Raw genomic sequence first — 19178 nt, 5'->3', positions numbered from 1 at the left:
ATATACACAGAAACATAGACACACAGCCAAACACACGCAGATACACAGAGAAACAGACAAGGAGACAGACCTACAAACACACATGCAGAGAAACAAACTCACAGGCAGACGTACACACACATAAATACACCAAGGCCACAATTACAGAAAGTCATGTTTATTCTGCATACATTGTCTTAATAAATAGAATCAAAACACATGCACCCCACTTATACAGACATTTGCTTGCCACAATTACTTACAAGTAAGCCACATGAATAAGCGCTAGGTAGATCAACTCTTTTATATCAAAATAAACGCATTACAATAGATACCGACCAGCATGAAAAAGAACAGGCAACAGAATATCATCACTGGCTAAAAGTAAACCAGCATGAAAAAAAAAGAAAACTAAAAAAAAAAAGAAGAAAGAAAGAAAAAATGTCACTGCCTAGAAAATAGGGCTGCTTAATCTTGAAGTTACGTTCAATCATCAACCCCAATACTGAAGTTTTCATGGCATTGTCTCTGATAATCAATAAACAAAATAAAAACTCATGCCTGCATGCTTTGTGTTCACAGTTCCTTCTGGTAACTTCTGAACAAAATTGAATGTAGGCAGAGATCACGTGCAGCCATTAACAATTCAGTGCAGTTTGCCGTCAGGACCGCATTCTCTGACACACCCCCCCCCCAAGAAAAAAGTAAAGCTTGTACACATTCCAGTAATGGTGTCACTCGATGAAAAAAAGAAAGAAAAGAAAACGCTGATCTACGGAGTAGGTCTGTTTGTTTTCTCGAATATAGCAGCCTCGAGAAAAATACAAGGCTTCAGAATCACAAAAATACATATTCATGATTTACAACTTTTTCCCCAGACACTACTCTCATAATTTTCTCTGCATTTTGTCTGTAAATTCACCTCCATCTCAAACCTCCATCTCTTTGCAGACCTGATTCTTCTGCGTTCGTGGGCTGAAACTCCCACGTACACTACGTGTATTTTTTGCACGAGTGGAATTTTACGTGTATGACCGTTTTTACCCCGCCATTTAGGCAGCCATACGCCGCTTTCGGGGGAAGCATGCTGGGTATTTTCGTGTTTCTATAACCCACCGAACTCTGACATGGATTACAGGATCTTTTTCGTGCGCACTTGGTCTTGTGCTTGCGTGTACACACGGGGGTGTTCGGACACCGAGGAGAGTCTGCACACAAAGTTGACTCTGAGAAATAAATCTCTCGCCGAACGTGGGGACGAACTCACGCTGACAGCGGCCAACTGGATACAAATCCAGCGCGCTACCGACTGAGCTATATCCCCGCCCCTGCAGACCTGATTATCTCAGACATTTTAGTAGTCTTAAAAAGGCGGTCCAACTGTACATCAAAATTTCATTAAAATAAAGATCCAAAATACAACATCTTTAATGCTTGACACACAAATTTATGTATATAACAAAATCAGACCAAGAGCCAAAAACAGATCAGGACTGTCTCTAGAAATGTGAAAGTTTCAAGTACAAAATATACACTAATGTTACACAACTAAAAGGTCACTTGGATGTTTTATTCCTGCCTCAATAACAACAGGTCAACATGACTGTGCCTGTGGCCGCCATGATATCAGCAAGACACTACATATTTAAAGTACACCCTGTATCATACACTTTTTCAAGCTGATTGAAATCTCTACAATGAAATACGCAGACACCGCAACTAAAATCATTATGATAGGCAGACCTAATGAAGGTCAATGTTTTGGCAAAAATGGACACTGAAAAAACTGCGAGATGACAGTAACAAACCCACAGGAGCATTGATGATGTAACTCCCACCACACATGATAATGTCACAAATGTAGGTATACACACCTGTACAAAATAAACACAGATCTGGATAAATACAAAAAAGGATATGAATACTAAATACATTTATCAATTGGATATTGATTCCGAAGCTGATGCAGTTCAGATATGCTGTATGATAAAATGTCCAGGACAATTTGAAAAGTAAAAGTGACTATCAAAAAATGAAACAAAAAACTTGGCGCATTATTTATCATCATGACATTCAGTAAAAAAAAAAGTATTGTCACAATTCTTTCTTTCTTTATTTGGTGTTTAACGTCGTTTTCAACCACGAAGGTTATATCGCGACAGGGAAAGGGGGGGAGATGGGATAGAGCCACTTGTCAATTGTTTCTTGTTCACAAAAGCACTAATTAAAAATTTGCTCCAGGGGCTTGCAACGTAGTACAATGTAATACCTTACTGGGAGAATGCAAGTTTCCAGTACAAAGGACTTAACATTTCTTACATACTGCTTGACTAAAATCTTTACAAAAATTGACTATATTCTATACAAGAAACACAACAAGGGTAAAAAGAGAAACAGAATCCGTTAGTCGCCTCTTACGACATGCTGGGGAGCATCGGGTAAATTCTTCCACAATGACTGTATCTTTCATTTAGCCTAGCCAACCTCAACATACCTTTTTTTCCTTCTCCACAGGAAAAAACTAAAGCAATGGGTGTAAATACCTTTTTAAAATCCAAGAATATCTAAGCCATAAAAACTTCAAACAAGACACGGACGAAAACAATATAAATAAGAAGGTGCCAAAGAAATGCATTCACCAATAATGGTGTTAGAGAGGGCAGATGAGTGAAAAACGAGTATGATATCACAAGCATGTATTATTCATATGTATCCACAGCAGAACAGGGACACTGGAGTAGTGCTGATAAATTGTCAAACAAATCATTGTCAAGCTTATCACTTAAACTTATTGAAAATACAAGTGACACATACATGGCAAGAGACCAACTGCAGATGAATTCAGCAGGCAGAAATTGAAACACAGGCGTGATAATTATGCAATTAATGAAAGGAAATGCAGACTTGTGACGAGAAACTTGCAGCCACTATATCTTTTACAGATATCCATTACTTGTGCCAGCCGTAACACAAAATTGCAAGAAAGATAGCATGTAAAGTAGATCTGGGGATTCCATACAGCGCCATAATGAGCAATATATGCAAACACTGCTACTGACACAAAGTCAGGTTCCAGTGTGTGTGTATTTAAGGGGGAGAGAGAGAGAGAGAGTGTATATGTGTGTGTGAGTTTGCCCATGTGAGTTTAAATCTGTATGCCTGTGCAGGCATATCTAGGAATATGTGCCTTCTAAAATAAAGTTGTTGACATAATGGTAAAGCTACAGCCGAAGTCAAGTCAGCAAGCAGTGGGACGTTGTGAAGTTTAACTTCCTCACAGTGGTTGATGTTTCTGTTGCAAGAATATGACGCCGAGTTCCTCCAGGCAAACCAACCCATCAGTTGCAGCAGGAATCGAAGACAAACGGCCGCAGAAGACGAAGCATCTATAAAATGGAGACAGGAGAAAACGGTGGATTGTACCTTCTGGAAAAGTTAGGTTCTGTGATTTGCGCATGCAGCAACATTGTTTGACAAAGATTGTGCAAAACGGTTCCATGCACAGCTGCGAGAAACTAAAAAAGTTCACAAAATAAAATCATGGCAGGCACAATGTTCTATGGTCCGCTTACCAACTACAGAAAAAGCATAAGCAACAAAAATACTTTCCCTAACCCTTCCCCCTCCCCCCAAAAAGCCTATAAAAAACAAACACATAAGAAAAATCATTAAAAAAAAAAAATGGACAGAAAACATTGTCATGGCAAGTGTAAAATTAAGTACTGATCAAATGATTGCAAAACTTCTACATTTGATGCTGAAATGCGTAGATATGTTTGTTCACAAAAAAGAACAAACGCACTCATGCTGCGTGAACAACCATACAATCACAGCTACAAAATCAGATCCTGGTCCAAAAATGTGAAGAAAAATAAATCGTAATTGAACACAACAAAACCAGCGTACAATCAAAAGCGTACAACAGTGCCTAAAATCATCATACACATATTGTGCCAAGAACACAATGTAACCAAACACATTGCTTTTTTTTTTTAAGCACATATTGGTGACAAAACCAAATGAACATCTAAAATCATAGTATTGTGTAAAATGATTCAGATTGTATTTTGTATCAGAAGCCCATTGCGTAGCATACAAAAAAATAAGAAAACTTGATGGATAATTTTAAAAAAAGTATCTTGTTGTACACATAAACAAGTGGAAAAACTAACAAACAAAACAAAGCATAATAATGACAATCAATCCATTGGCATTGCAAGAACCGACCAAGCACACATTTCAAACTGACAAAAAAGTTTGCAAAACAAATTGAAACAGAAATTGTAACCTGTATCTGGTGACTTTAAATCTGAGTGATTTGGCCCAGAACAAATCAATCAACACAAACACACTGTACAATATGTACATGCAACTGATCAATGGAATCTTCAACTAGCAATCATGTCGACAAAAGTGTGCCTGTTTCTATTCCAAAGATGCATGTTGGTGGCGAACCACAGCCCAACAGTACTTCAAACCACAGATATTTATCAAAGCATCGTTTCTCATTTTGGGCCAGTACGTGTGATTTAATTTACTCTCATAGATCTGTGTATACAGTTGTATATTTCATTAGGCAGCTCCAAAATTTGTTAGAAGGCATGTTCAAAGTTTTGTCTCCAACAATTTGGGCGGCAACACCAGAGAACATGTTTCCTTTCAATACAGATGCCAGGGGATATTCAAGACTTAGATCTGATAAATATTCGTTTGTCAGATGTTAGTATTGCACTGACAATACCAAAAGGACATTCCGTCTTTCTCTGATCTAAGAAAACAAGCTCCAAATAAGCATGAAGAAAACGACAAGTCCACCACAATACTCGCACTTAACTGTGTTTCTTGAAATACCATGCAGTGAACAAATATAACAAACACATCAACAGAACTCAAATCTTGACATGTATCATTCATAATCCGTATATAGGGACAGCACAATACATAAAAAACAAAATCAACTAACCAAGAAATAGTCCATTACCTATACCTCTTAGCAATAAAAACTGGATTTGAATGTTTGACAAACAATTAGTTTTAGCTGGCTGATCACAAACAAGTAAAACATAAACTACACAGACATGCAGTAAAGCGCATAGTGCTTTTAGTTATGCGCTATAGAAATCTCCTTAATAAATAGATAAATAAATAAAGAACAGAATTAACAGGTCAGCAAGAAGAACAATTAAAGCAATCCACTGTCATCATGTACCACACACTCTCCTTCTTCTTTCTCTCTCTCTGCAAACTCACCGTGCTCTCATCAAAGTAACACTATAAGTATTATTTGCTATTTTTATTTTGTTATATTTACTTTTGAATATTTATCATATGTCTAAAATAGTTCTACTCCAGCGGTTTGACTTTCGTTTCCAACGCGCAACTGTACAACAACAATCACAATCACACCTTGCATAAGATTACAGCTTCACCCAAGCTCACTGGCTGCTTTTTTTTTTTATGGAAAAAAAGTTAACGATTTCACAATTTAAGTCATGTGGCTGTGCGAGCAGGAGAACAAGTGGACTAAAGGTGCCAAAAATATAAACTACATATATCAGTCTTTAAACACCTGATTTGGTCCCTGCTAGCCAGAAAAATACATATTAACAATCCAAAATGCTTTTACTTCAATTTTTTGTTGCTGGAGATTTTTCAAGTTTGACATATTTCAGAAAATCAATGTGCATTTGAGCTTAAAGCTTAATAGGAGCTTTTTTCTTCCTTGGTAAGTATATTTTCCCTATTTGTTTGATTTATTGTGTAACTCTCTCTCCTTTCAAACAGTTCTTTCCTTGAGCAGACAATGTTCTCCTAGTAAGCTTTTCTCGACCTGCTTTAGGTAACTGCTTGATTCTTACAAACAAGAGCCTTGCTCAAAACCTTGCTCCTAGTTTTCATTGTGCCAGAATTTGTCATCTGGTGTGGATGATGACATCCAGCCCTCTTCCCTTCCTGGTTATCTTCGCATTTCTGCTCTGTAACCCCCTCCCCTTCCCCATCCCCCCCCCCCCCTGTGTTGTGTGTAGTCTGGCATGTTGTGCATGTGCAGGCTGGTTGGCTGGCAAGGTCATGTGACTAGGTCTGGATGATGTCCAGGCGGTTCCCTTTCCTGGTGATTCTCACATTTCCGCTCTGCACCTCCGGCTGTCCGTTGTTGAACGACACCTCCACCGTGTGACCTTTGAACTCCGCAACCATCCTGTACGCAGACAGTAGCAGCCATTGTAATTGTAACAATCATGTTCTTTGGTTGCAAACTTTGATGAATGGTGGCTTGAATGCTTTGTTCTGCTCTCTTTTTCTTAAAGAGAGAGAGAGAGAGAGAGAGAGAGAGAGAGAGAGAGATGATGGAACTTTATGTTCCAAGGAGAGAGAGAGTGTGTGTGTGTGTGTGAGTGAATGAGTGTGTGTGTGTGTGTGTGTGTGTGTGTGTGTGTGAGTGAGTGAGTGAGTGAGTGAGTGAGTGAGTGAGTGTGAGTGTGTGTGTGTGTGTGTGTGTGTGTGTGTGTGTGTGTGTGTGTGTGTGTGTGAGCATAGGCATGCCTGGTTGTGCATTTGTACACACGTGTGCATGTACAATTCCATTCATCCAGCCAGCACAAATCTTTTGTGACGAAAGATCAACTTTTCAAACAGCAAAGAAACCAATTTAACAAGATGTGACACGCATTTTTAAGAAGAAACATAAGCTACATCAAGTTTAGTATCACAACTTTTCTGAGTATGGAAAACAGTGAAAGGGCCAGAGCTCTTTATGACCAGAGCTCTTTGAAACATCCTCAAGTCCGTTAGAATTCTCTGGAAAAGTGTGCACTCACCGTTGTGAGACCTGGACCTCCGGCTGCTTGCCGGTCAGTTGCTGTATCACCATGACAACCTTGGCCACGATCTCCACCAGGTTGTCGTTGCTGAACACAAAGTCTCCCTTCTTGGTCAGCACGTCGCCATTCTCCTGCTGAAACAGCACAGTTCATGTACATCAATATCAAAGGACTATCATTCACAGTTGTGCAACATCCACTCAAACATTCCTTTTGCTTTGTAACGGACACATCTAATTGACTTAGATTTAAACTGATGATACATAAATTCTTCCAACTAGTCTTGAAACCAACAGAAGTGATCGTTGAAAATCTCTGCAGCACTAAAGGAAGAGAGAAGTGAAATTCAAACATGCACACAAATTTAGACTACTCGGTCACACCGTACTTGTGCTTGAATGAATCAAAACACACTCTGTCCCTGCATCCCATCACAGGTATATTCCCATAGGATCATGTCTACTAAATGCAATTTTTGCAGCACTAAAGAAAGAGCAGTGAAGTTTAAACATGCACACAAATTTTAGCCTACTCAGTCGCACCGTCCTTGTGCTTGAATGCATCAAAACACACTCTGTCCCTGCATCCCATTACACTTATATTCCCATAGGATCACAAGTCTAGCCAATAAACCAAAGAAGTGACATACCTTCTGCAAGTGAAAGACGATGAGTTTGTCCTTGAAGGGCGACGTGGAGATCTTGGTGACCAGGTTGAGAGGGATACGGTACTTGAGGGCCAGCGACTTGGGGTCCAGTAACAAGACAGCCTGTGAGCTGATCACCATCAGTTTGGACACCATCTGTAACACACACATCACACAATCCACAGTCATGACCAGGTTAAAGGGTCCAGTAACACACAGCCTGTGAGCTGATCACCATCAGTTTGGACACCATCTGTAACACACACATCACACAATCCACAGTCATGACCAGGTTAAAGGGTCCAGTAACACACAGCCTGTGAGCTGATCACCATCAGTTTGGACACCATCTGTAACACACACATCACACAATCCACAGTCATGACCAGGTTAAAGGGTCCAGTAACAATACAGCCTGTGAGCTGATCACCATCAGTTTGGACACCATCTGTAACACACACATCACACAATCCACAGTCATGACCAGGTTAAAGGGTCCAGTAACACACAGCCTGTGAGCTGATCACCATCAGTTTGGACACCATCTGTAACACACACATCACACAATCCACAGTCATGACCAGGTTAAAGGGTCCAGTAACAATACAGCCTGTGAGCTGATCACCATCAGTTTGGACACCATCTGTAACACACACATCACACAATCCACAGTCATGACCAGGTTAAAGGGTCCAGTAACACACAGCCTGTGAGCTGATCACCATCAGTTTGGACACCATCTGTAACACACACATCACACAATCCACAGTCATGACCAGGTTAAAGGGTCCAGTAACACACAGCCTGTGAGCTGATCACCATCAGTTTGGACACCATCTGTAACACACACATCACACAATCCACAGTCATGACCAGGTTAAAGGGTCCAGTAACAATACAGCCTGTGAGCTGATCACCATCAGTTTGGACACCATCTGTAACACACACATCACACAATCCACAGTCATGACCAGGTTAAAGGGTCCAGTAACACACAGCCTGTGAGCTGATCACCATCAGTTTGGACACCATCTGTAACACACACATCACACAATCCACAGTCATGACCAGGTTAAAGGGTCCAGTAACACACAGCCTGTGAGCTGATCACCATCAGTTTGGACACCATCTGTAACACACACATCACACAATCCACAGTCATGACCAGGTTAAAGGGTCCAGTAACACACAGCCTGTGAGCTGATCACCATCAGTTTGGATACCATCTGTAACACACACATCACACAATCCACAGTCATGACCAGGTTAAAGGGTCCAGTAACAATACAGCCTGTGAGCTGATCACCATCAGTTTGGACACCATCTGTAACACACACATCACACAATCCACAGTCATGACCAGGTTAAAGGGTCCAGTAACACACAGCCTGTGAGCTGATCACCATCAGTTTGGACACCATCTGTAACACACACATCACACAATCCACAGTCATGACCAGGTTAAAGGGTCCAGTAACAATACAGCCTGTGAGCTGATCACCATCAGTTTGGACACCATCTGTAACACACACATCACACAATCCACAGTCATGACCAGGTTAAAGGGTCCAGTAACACACAGCCTGTGAGCTGATCACCATCAGTTTGGACACCATCTGTAACACACACATCACACAATCCACAGTCATGACCAGGTTAAAGGGTCCAGTAACACACAGCCTGTGAGCTGATCACCATCAGTTTGGACACCATCTGTAACACACACATCACACAATCCACAGTCATGACCAGGTTAAAGGGTCCAGTAACACACAGCCTGTGAGCTGATCACCATCAGTTTGGACACCATCTGTAACACACACATCACACAATCCACAGTCATGACCAGGTTAAAGGGTCCAGTAACAACACAGCCTGTGAGCCCCTTCGCAATGGTAGCTGGGAACACTGGGGTGTGCGTGGAAAAAATGCCTCAGAAAACCTCTATGTTAACAGGCAGCCTATAGGCTATACCGCCTATAGATATACACTCTTCAAAAAAAGTTAAGGATCACTTTTTTACAAGCACGCCACACAAAACAGACAAGACCGAATTCTTTCATTTTTTAAAAATTATATAATTCAATCAAGGAGTAATGACAAACAAAGCAAAGATCGAACGCGGCAGCGACAATTTAGCTAGAGTGTGTCAAACGTGACAACCCTCGAAAATGGAATTCACAACAATGTGAATCAGTGTTAATAACGCGCGCGCCCTCCGTTGTGTGCCAGGCATTCAACACATCGTTGGCGCATGGAGTGGATCAGGTTGCATATGAATGCTCTGGGAACTCCATTCCACTCCTGCTGGAGCCATTGCAGCAGTTGACCCAGATTGGCAGGAGGAGGGTGATGTTGCTGTACCCGACGACAAAGCTCATCCCACATGTGCTCTATGGGGTTCAGGTCCGGGCTGTTGGCTGGCCACAGCATCCTGTTGACCCTGGTCTGCTGGATGAAGGTGTTTACAGCTGCAGAGCGATGGGGAGGTGCGTTGTCATCCTGAAGAAGCGATCGCACGAAGGCCGATCGCTTGGAGGGCTGGAACGACCAGGGGTTGGAGGATCTCATTCTGGTAGCGGACACATCGGTCAAGTTGCCCACTAGATGGTACAGAGGTGTTCTTAGACGTGATGATCCCTTCCCAGACCATCACAGAGCCTCCGCCAAAACGCTGTCGTTCCAGAACAGCGCCTTCTTCGAAGCGCTCTCCGCGACGCCTCCACACTCGGATGCGACCATCAGCAGGTTCCAAGCAAAAGCGGGACTCATCTGTAAACAACACCTGAGCCCACTGCTGACGTTGCCACCTCACATGTTGAGTGCAGCAGGCTCGGCGAGCTGCTCGGTGATTAGCGGTCAGGGTTGTTCCTCGGACTTGGACGCCTTGCACGCAAGCCAAAGTTGTGTAAGCGGTTTCGGATCGTCTGACCACTAACAACACTGTTGGTGGTAGCTTGTAGGCGTTGCCTAATGTTGTTTGCCGTAGCCATTCTTTGTTGCATGGCCTGCCTCTGAATGAAACGATCCTCTCTTTGTGGGGTGACTCTGGGCCGACCAGAACGTTGTCGCTCCTGCACTCTTCCAATTGCGTGGAATCTCTGTTTTAGTCTGATGATGACAGAGGGAGCCACTGCAAGCCTCTGGGCCACTTGCCTGGCAGCAACACCATCTTGTAGCCATCCTATTGCCCTTCCTCTATCCAAATCGCTCAGTTTTCTTCGTGGGGGCATGTTGCTACTGTGCATAATTGTGTCAGCGTGTCAACCTTTAAACACAAGCTGGTGAGCGACGTTCATAGCCAGGACCCTGTAGTAGCACGTGCATCACAACCTTTTGCCCTGGCATGCGTTCCGCAAATTTCATGGGGCTATAAAAAACACCCTTTTTCTTCCAAAATGCAGAAGCTTTTGAGAAGTCCCACAAAGGGAAATAACTCTGCCTGCCAAACAAAATTCTAGGTCAAGACTCATTGTTCATTTGTTAATTCAAACACATTAATCTTTTAATTATTATGTCGATGTTTAATTTTTTTGGCAATTTTTTATAATTAGATCCGTTTTTTCAACCGATCCTTAACTTTTTTTGAAGAGTGTATATAGCCTATAGCTTATGTTATAACAAGACCTTTTGTCGCTAACTCAAAAACCAATATGCAGGAGAAAAGTGAAATAGACTACTACCTTTCCATCGGCTCTGTTGATCTTCATGACGTTGTCAGCAAACACAACGTACGCGTCATCGGTGGGTTTGTACGTTTTCTGCCACTTGAGGTTCTGGGATAGTCCCACGTAGTCTCCTTTGAAAGGCACCGGCACGCTGACACAGAACAACAGTGTCACCAGGTACAGTGTCACCAGGTACAGTGTCACCTCCATGATACGACTCCCTCCATGATACGACTTCCTCCATGATACGACTCCCTCCATGATACGACTTCCTCCATGATACGACTCCCTCCATTATAAGACTCCCTCCATTATAAGACTCCCTCCATTATGAGACTCCCTTTACTATAAGACTCAATCCATTATAAGACTCCCTCTACTATAAGACTCCCTCTACTATAAGACTCCCTCCATTATAAGACTCCCTTTACTATAAGACTCCCTCCATTATAAGACTCCCTCTACTGTAAGACTCCCTCTACTATAAGACTCCCTCCATTATAAGACTCCCTTTACTATAAGACTCCCTCCATTATAAGACTCCCTTTACTATAAGACTCCCTCTACTGTAAGACTCCCTCCATTATAAGACTCCCTCCATTATAAGACTCCCTTTACTATAAGACTCCCTCCATTTTAAGACTCCCTCCATTATAAGATTCCCTTTACTATAAGACTCCCTCTATTATAAGAATTAAGACTCCCTCTACTGTAAGACTCCCTCTACTATAAGACTTCTTTTTCTCAGACATTTCCTTCATAGTGTCATTAAATTTACCTCCCTCTTGAGACTCCCTCTCTTGTAAGTAAAGTCCTAAATTCCTCGCATCTTTAGGGTCTTGAAAGCAAGGGACTACTGTTGTACCATGTGTACTGTTGTACAATGTGTATTGTTGTACAATGTGTACTGTTGTACCATGTGTACTGTTGTACAATGTGTACTGTTGTACCATGTGCACTGTTGTACAATGTGTACTGTTGTACAATGTGTACTGTTGTACCATGTGTACTGTTGTACAATGTGTACTGTTGTACCATGTGTACTGTTGTACAATGTATACTGTTGTACAATGTGTACTGTTGTACCATGTGTACTGTTGTACAATGTGTACTGTTGTACAATGTGTACTGTCATCAATGACACCATTTTTTTGCTACTGAACAGGGTACAACATTCTTGAATCAATTTTCTTCTTCCAGAACATACACACTCACTTATGCCTAACTCTGAACTTAAAGCGTGTTTTCAGTTACGAAAATGAATGAATTGAAACACAGCCTGTATTTTTCAGGCTTGCAAATCACACGTTTTTCCTATGAAAACATAAATACACATGACACCACAGCTCCATGAAAAACATATAAGAACTCACGTGGGAGGATAAATTTCTTTCTTGTCTTTGAAGATGTCGCTGGCTGTAACTTTTTCTCTCATCCTGTGTCGTGATTTTTCATCGAATCGTTGCCTGTACTTCGCACACTAAATCAAACATAAAAAAAATGTGCATGCAGAAATCAAAACACCAAAAAAAAAAGTGTGGCTGGAGAGTTTTAAAATGTAAACAATCCTAATGACTTAAGATACTGCACATAGATCATACAAAAACAGCAACAACAACAGCGCTCACTGAAACATATACTGTTCAAAAAAAGAAACGCATAGTTGCTACTTGCCAAATTTGTTTTATTTGTCGAAAAAATTAACAGAAAATCCAATATTTAGATTATTTGTTTGAAATTTGGTATGGACACAGTTGAATGCACACACAGTTCATTTGCATCTTCAAATCAATCAGTCAATCAATACGATTGGGTGCCGAGGCTGTCAAGTCAGTAGGGGGTGTGACTGCCTAGAGCAGCAACAACTGCCCGGCACCTTCTGGGCATGGACTGGATCAGATGCCGGATATCTTGCTGTGGGATGGTGTCCCACTCCTCCTGAAGTGCCTGCAATAGATCGCGGTGATTTGCCGGCGCTTCTTCTCGCCTGCGCACACGTCTGTCCAATTCATCCCAGAGGTGTTCTATCGGGTTCATGTCTGGCGACATGGATGGCCAGGGAAGCACCTGGACATGGTGGTCGGTGAGGAACTGGGTGGTGAGTCGTGCTGTGTGCGGGCGAGCGTTGTCCTGCTGGAATATGGCATCCTGGTCAGCCAGAAGAGGAAGGGCGTGTGGGCGCAGAATTTCCTCCACGTATCGCTGGGCAGTTATGCGCCCTTGGACGTGCACCAGGGTGCTCCTTACAGCGGTATTGATCGCCCCCCACACCATGACGCCTCCACCACCATGAACGGGTGCCTCATCCACACAGTTGGGCGCGTAACGTTCGTTTACTCTCCGGTAGACCAGTCCTCCGACCATCATGTCGCTGGAGCAGGAAGTAGGACTCGTCGCTGAACCACACGTGTCTCCAGTGATTCCGGACGGTCCAGCGAAGGTGCTGGTTGCCCCACTGCACTCGGTTCTGGCGATGGCGGCGGGTGAGGACAGCTCCTCTGTGAGGTCTGCGAGCTCTCAAACCAGCTTCATGCAGGCGGTTCCGCACGGTCTGGTCCGATAATCGGTGTGGCCCGGGGAGAGCCTGGACAGAAGATGAGGCCGACAGGAAACGATTCCGGAGGTGGCGGAGCCGTATGAAGCGGTCGTGAGCAGCAGTTGTCGCCCTTGGTCTTCCCGCTCGTGGCAAGTCAGCAACGGAGCCAGTGGCTTGAAACCTGACCCACAGTCTACGGATGGTGCTCTGGGACACGTGGAAGTGCCTGGCGATTGCACTTTGACTTTGGCCTGCTTGTAAACGACCCAATGCAATTTGGCGGTCTTCTCTGCTCAATCGGGCCATCTTTCGTCGCTGAATTGTCGTCTGATTTCTTTGTGGCGAACAATCCGCTTTTATGGGTTTTGGAAGACATGGTGAGAGCTCAATATTCCCCGAGTTTCACGAGATTACACTGAAGCATGACGAGTGGTCATGCCAAATGAGCAATTTTGACATTGTAGCCACTGATAACGCATGCGTCACGTGCAGAGCTCACTTGTGGCAATGGACGAAAGGTCGACGACCAGATAAACATTTTCTGCAGTTTGGTGGATATCCTTGTAGCCATATAACTAAATTAACCAAATATTACAAGCTATGCGTTTCTTTTTTTGAACAGTATACATACTCGCACACACATTACTACCCTTACACAAATCCACATACCTTCATACACACTCCCCCCCATTCATCTGCACCCTCTCCTTCCCATACACTCACACACATAAGAGTGCTCAACCTATGTATAATTATTTCAACACAACACAGGAGCACAAGTGTTTGTTAATTACCTACCATCACTTCTCTCAAACATGCCCCCCCCCCCCCCCCTCTCCTAATCCACTCCCACATAATACAATCTTTGATCAAACCAAGTCAACACATCCTATCAAAATACAGTGTTTGATGTCTACCTACTGGCCAGTGCCCCCCCCCCCCCCCCCCCCCCTTCACACAATCTTTGTACAAACCATGTGAACACATAACACACCATACGTGTTTGTTGCCTACCTAACAGCCACTCACCCCCTCCACACACACACATAAGCTTTAAATACACAAGCATTTAAACACAAGCTAAGACAGGAAAGCCCCAAGGTTTGCTACGTACCCGCCAGCGATGGAAGAGTTTGCAGAGCACCTCAGAGGTGGTTTTGAATCGTCGCGGGGCGGCGGGCCAGTCCTGGCTGATGGGGGACATGGAGGGCAGGCTATCTCGCAGCTTCAACAGGTAGCGCCGTTTCTGTCAACACCACACCATCAGCGTCAGACATGCTCTGCTTCATACTATAATGATACAGTGGAACTCTCCTTTTAACCCCCCCCCCCCTCCCCAATTTACGCCTCCCTCCCTTTCAAGACCCTAGCTCTGGGACAGGCTGAACTTCTTTAACCCAGTGTGGGACTTTCAGTGGGGCGACCACCCCCAACCCAGTGTGGGACTTTCAGTGGGGCGACCACCCCCAACCCAGTGTGGGACTTTCAGTGGGGCGACCACCCCCAACCCAGCGCGTCCCCGGGTGGCGGATAGGGGAACGGACTTCAGATATGAAGACCAGCCGCTTGCGGCCGCGGACCAAACTGGCGGTGTTTTCTACCAGGGTGGAGTGGGGTAGCAGGCGGCACTGCTACTCTCTTCGAAATGCTCCATCCCCCTTCGACGGGACTCATCTAATGCGACTGTGGGCGCATTAAAACCCTAGCTCCGGGTGGGATCCCGGCAAATCCTCCCCCCTGTGCTCTCAGGGTAGGACGTACGGGCCATGAGCTAAGGGTGAGGCAACCCCGACAGAAACCTCGAGTGCTGAAGACGGAGGTACTGGGCTGCACGGCGCACTCTAATAAACCATGGTACCACGCATCAACGCCAACCATGACACCATCAGATAGAAGCGACACTCATGGCGCTCGCCCACTGAGGTCCCTCCAGGGTGAGGCAGCGCCGGGCTCCAAGCCTCAAAGGAGTCCAACCTCAGCTACTGGAGGTCCCTCTCGTCCGTCTTGCTGCGCCAGGGGACGGAGGAGGAATGCGACTGGTAGCACAACAACCACTTCAACATCCAAGAAGCGTCAACCTTTTATGGTGATGCATTGGAATGCAGAAGGAGTCATGAGACAAAGTGTGGCCAGCATCAGTCCCTCTCCGCACCAAACTCTATGGGAGCAGACAAGACCTGGAAGCCACGACGTCATTCGTCTCGCAGACTAAACTGATGGTGTGACGGCGAACGCAAGAAGAAGAAGAAGACCCTAGCTGTTTCTTCAGGATTTCTGTTCATAACCTCTGTAAATGTCCCCTCATTTTAAGACTTACTCTTTTTTAAGACCTGATTTTCTCAGATTTTTTTTGTCTTAAAAAGGGGGGGGTTCCACTGTAATGATAAAAATACTTCATTCATTTTTTTCTCTCTAGGAAAGGAAGACGATACAGGAATGTTAGTGCTGTGGGGTTACTTCTAAATAGAGGACACACACACAGACAGACAGACAGAAGCATATACACAATCATACAAGAATGCAAACATACAGACACACAGAAACAGACAGACACGAAACCACAGATATATAGACACATACAAGGTTGTCGTCACCAAGACTGAGACTGGTCTCAAAAACCGGGAAATCTTTAGATGATGCAGTTGTTTTTTATTTCAAACCCTCGAAGTATTCTCCCTTAGCGGCTACACACAGTTTAAGTCGTTGGACCCAGTCAAGAAATGACCGTTTGAAGTCGTTTTTTGGCACCTGGTTCAGACACTGGAAAACAGCCGATCCGAGGGCTGATCGACTGTCAAATCGACGCCCAGCCAATTGTCTTTTCAGATGAGGAAACAAAAAAAAGTCACAGGGTGCAAGATCAGGAGAGTAGGGAGGATGTGGCAAAGTTTCAAAGTTTTCTTCCTCCAGGTACTCTTTCACCACCTTGGATTTGTGAGCAGGTGCGTTATCATGAAGTAATTTGATCCCTTTCAATCCTGTAGTTGGTCTGGCTCTCTTGTAGTAACGAACGATGCCAGCAAGAACTTTTTCCTTGTAGTACACCCCAGTGATGCTTCTGCCTTTTTCGCGTGGTTTTTGAAAAATGACGCCCTTTGTGTTATAAAATATTGTGTATAAAACCTTCCTGCCGGAGCGACTTTTTCGCACGATCCGAGGGGCATTGGCACCTTTTTTTATCCATGCTTTGTTTTGAGCTTTTCTTTTTGGCTCAAAGAAGTACACCCAAGTTTCGTCTCCAGTCACGATCTCATCCAAGCGTTTTTGATCACATCCGTCGTATATCTTGAGTAGCCGTTGGGCAAACGTAACCCTACACCTCTTGTTCTCTTCAGTGAGGAAATGTGGTACCCATCGCGCGCACACCTTTGTGTATCCAAGTTTGTGTTTTAAAACTCCCAAGACAGACGACGACGAAATGTCCAGTGTTTCGGCGATAAAATGACTGCTCACTCGGGGATCTTCATCAACTAACCGTTGCACATGGGACACCATTTTATTGTCGGTTACAGGTGGTTTCTTCACTTTTCCCCTTGCATCTTCCACAGACGTTTTCCCTGTTGAGAAATGCTTTGCCCACCGAAAAACTGTCGCGCGAGATGGTGCTGTGCCTGGGCTTACAGTTCTCAGCTCTTCAAGTATGTCACCGGCCGTTTTACCAAGTGCCGTTCTTATTTTGATGTAGGATCGAAAATCCTTCTCTGAAAATGTGCTTTTTGCCGCCATTTTTTAGGCCAGTGTCTCTCGCTTACATGACTAAATACACTGTATCTTTACGAAAACATAACGGATCACAAAGAAATTATGCACAATAATACGTTGTGTACCAATCTTGATAATGACGTCATTTGTTATAAATGTCGTCATTTGATTCTGTGCAAAAAAGACCAGTCTCAGTCTTGCTGACGACAACCTTGTACATACATATACATTCTCACTCGTGCGCGCATACACACACACACACAACCACACACACGCACGCACACACACACACACACACAACCACACACAACCACACACACACACCCTCGGCCTCTCTCTCCCCCCTCACTCACCAGGGCAGTCTTGACAAAGCGTGCGACCTTGGGACCGGCGATTCGTCTGAACTTTGGCTTGAAGACTCGGCGCACCTGCCAACCGCGGAAATACTTGAGGATGACCCCTTGCGCCCAATACTCCCTCCTCTCCCTCTTCATGCTCGCCAGCAGATGGCGCGCCTGCATGCACCCGGCGCCCACAAACCAAGGTCATGGCAAGGGCAAGCAAAGGTCAAGGTTGGCAGGCAAAAGGGTTACGCACAGTGACTATGTATATACAAGGTTGTGCTACGAACAACAAAAATGTGCCAAGCTTCTTTTCGTGTGTTTTGTTTTGACTTTCTTGTGGTTATACAGGGACAGAGTTTTATTCTGTGTTTGGAAATGATTTCAGTGGCCACACAGGAACTGTTAATTGCCTCCATCAGTTGTTCTCCTCTGTTATGAGCTTAAAACTTACTGAAAGCATGAATAAGGGCATGCCTAAGTCCACAAAGTATAACTCATTTGGAATTGAATCCACAGGTTAGGACCAAAATCAAGAAAACTTTAATACCAGTAGAAAAAAACCCACTTGAATAATGGACTTTTGTCAGCTTTATTTATATTTTCTGAACTTTTTTCCTGTCATTTCTTTGAAGACAAAAAGAAACATGGCACACATAAGCTAGGAGATAATGGAAATTAAAACTCTGTGACACCAACTATTTTCCAAATATATACACCAACTGCTGAGTGTGCATGCATGAACAGAAAAAATTGTTCATTGGTTTCATTTTACTTTGGTTATAAAAGGAATCAACTGTAATGGTTAGAATTCTTGGGATGCCCTTACTGATATTGAACACCAATACATGGACAGCCTGGTGGTGACCTTACCATTCATTTTCTACTGCTGATATGTTTGAGTCACTGAGACAAACTTTGTCCTCGAAATTCTTTGTCATTTCTTCGGGAGACATGCAGAAGTGACAGAATGTTTACGTGACGCCATTATTCATGCTATGTCGTCTTTTCGAGCTTTGTTTGGATATGGCATAAGATATTTCACTTCACGCTATGTCGTCTTTTCGAGCTTTCTTTGGATATGGCATGAGAGATTTCACTTCAAAAGAGTGGGTCAAAAAGAGACGTCTTGTTTAAAACAACTAAAAAATCTGATCCTGATGAAGCTTTCATAAGCGAAAATTCGTATTGTATTGTGTTGTCCTTGTATCGTGAGTACAGAATTCTTTTTTTTATTTTTTAACTATATCATGTCTTTAATAAATTGTTATGTGAATTTCTTCTGAGTGCGTTGAGGGTACATGTATATACCTGTACCTTCCTTTCCACGTCAGCACACAAGCAAACCAACACAGAACTGTCCAGACTTTTACGTGGGATAAACTCACCTCTCAACTCAGACACACAGCCAAAATCAACAGCCAGCCTGCTTCCTGCAGACTGGGAACTATTGCCAGCAAGATTGTGCAGATTGACACAGGTATC

At 43.6% G+C, this 19178-nt stretch overlaps 1 protein-coding gene across 1 annotated transcript in view; it reads right to left on the bottom strand.

Annotated features, from left to right (window-relative positions):
- Window positions 1-141: 141 nt before the first annotated feature.
- The window catches only part of LOC138947096 (unconventional myosin-Ia-like), a gene marked incomplete in the record, with an annotated part of 197757 nt that continues 178720 nt past the window's right edge, over window positions 142-19178 (bottom strand). The window contains 7 exon segments of the mRNA XM_070318537.1: window positions 142-6178; window positions 6798-6934; window positions 7450-7602; window positions 11130-11265; window positions 12488-12594; window positions 14765-14896; window positions 17706-17867. Of these exon segments, the coding sequence (XP_070174638.1) occupies window positions 6055-6178; window positions 6798-6934; window positions 7450-7602; window positions 11130-11265; window positions 12488-12594; window positions 14765-14896; window positions 17706-17867 (951 nt within the window).

This window comes from Littorina saxatilis, linkage group LG14 (genome assembly GCF_037325665.1).
Source record: "Littorina saxatilis isolate snail1 linkage group LG14, US_GU_Lsax_2.0, whole genome shotgun sequence".
Taxonomy (NCBI): Eukaryota; Metazoa; Mollusca; class Gastropoda; order Littorinimorpha; family Littorinidae; genus Littorina; species Littorina saxatilis.
This window is presented reverse-complemented; position numbering and strand designations above follow the sequence as displayed.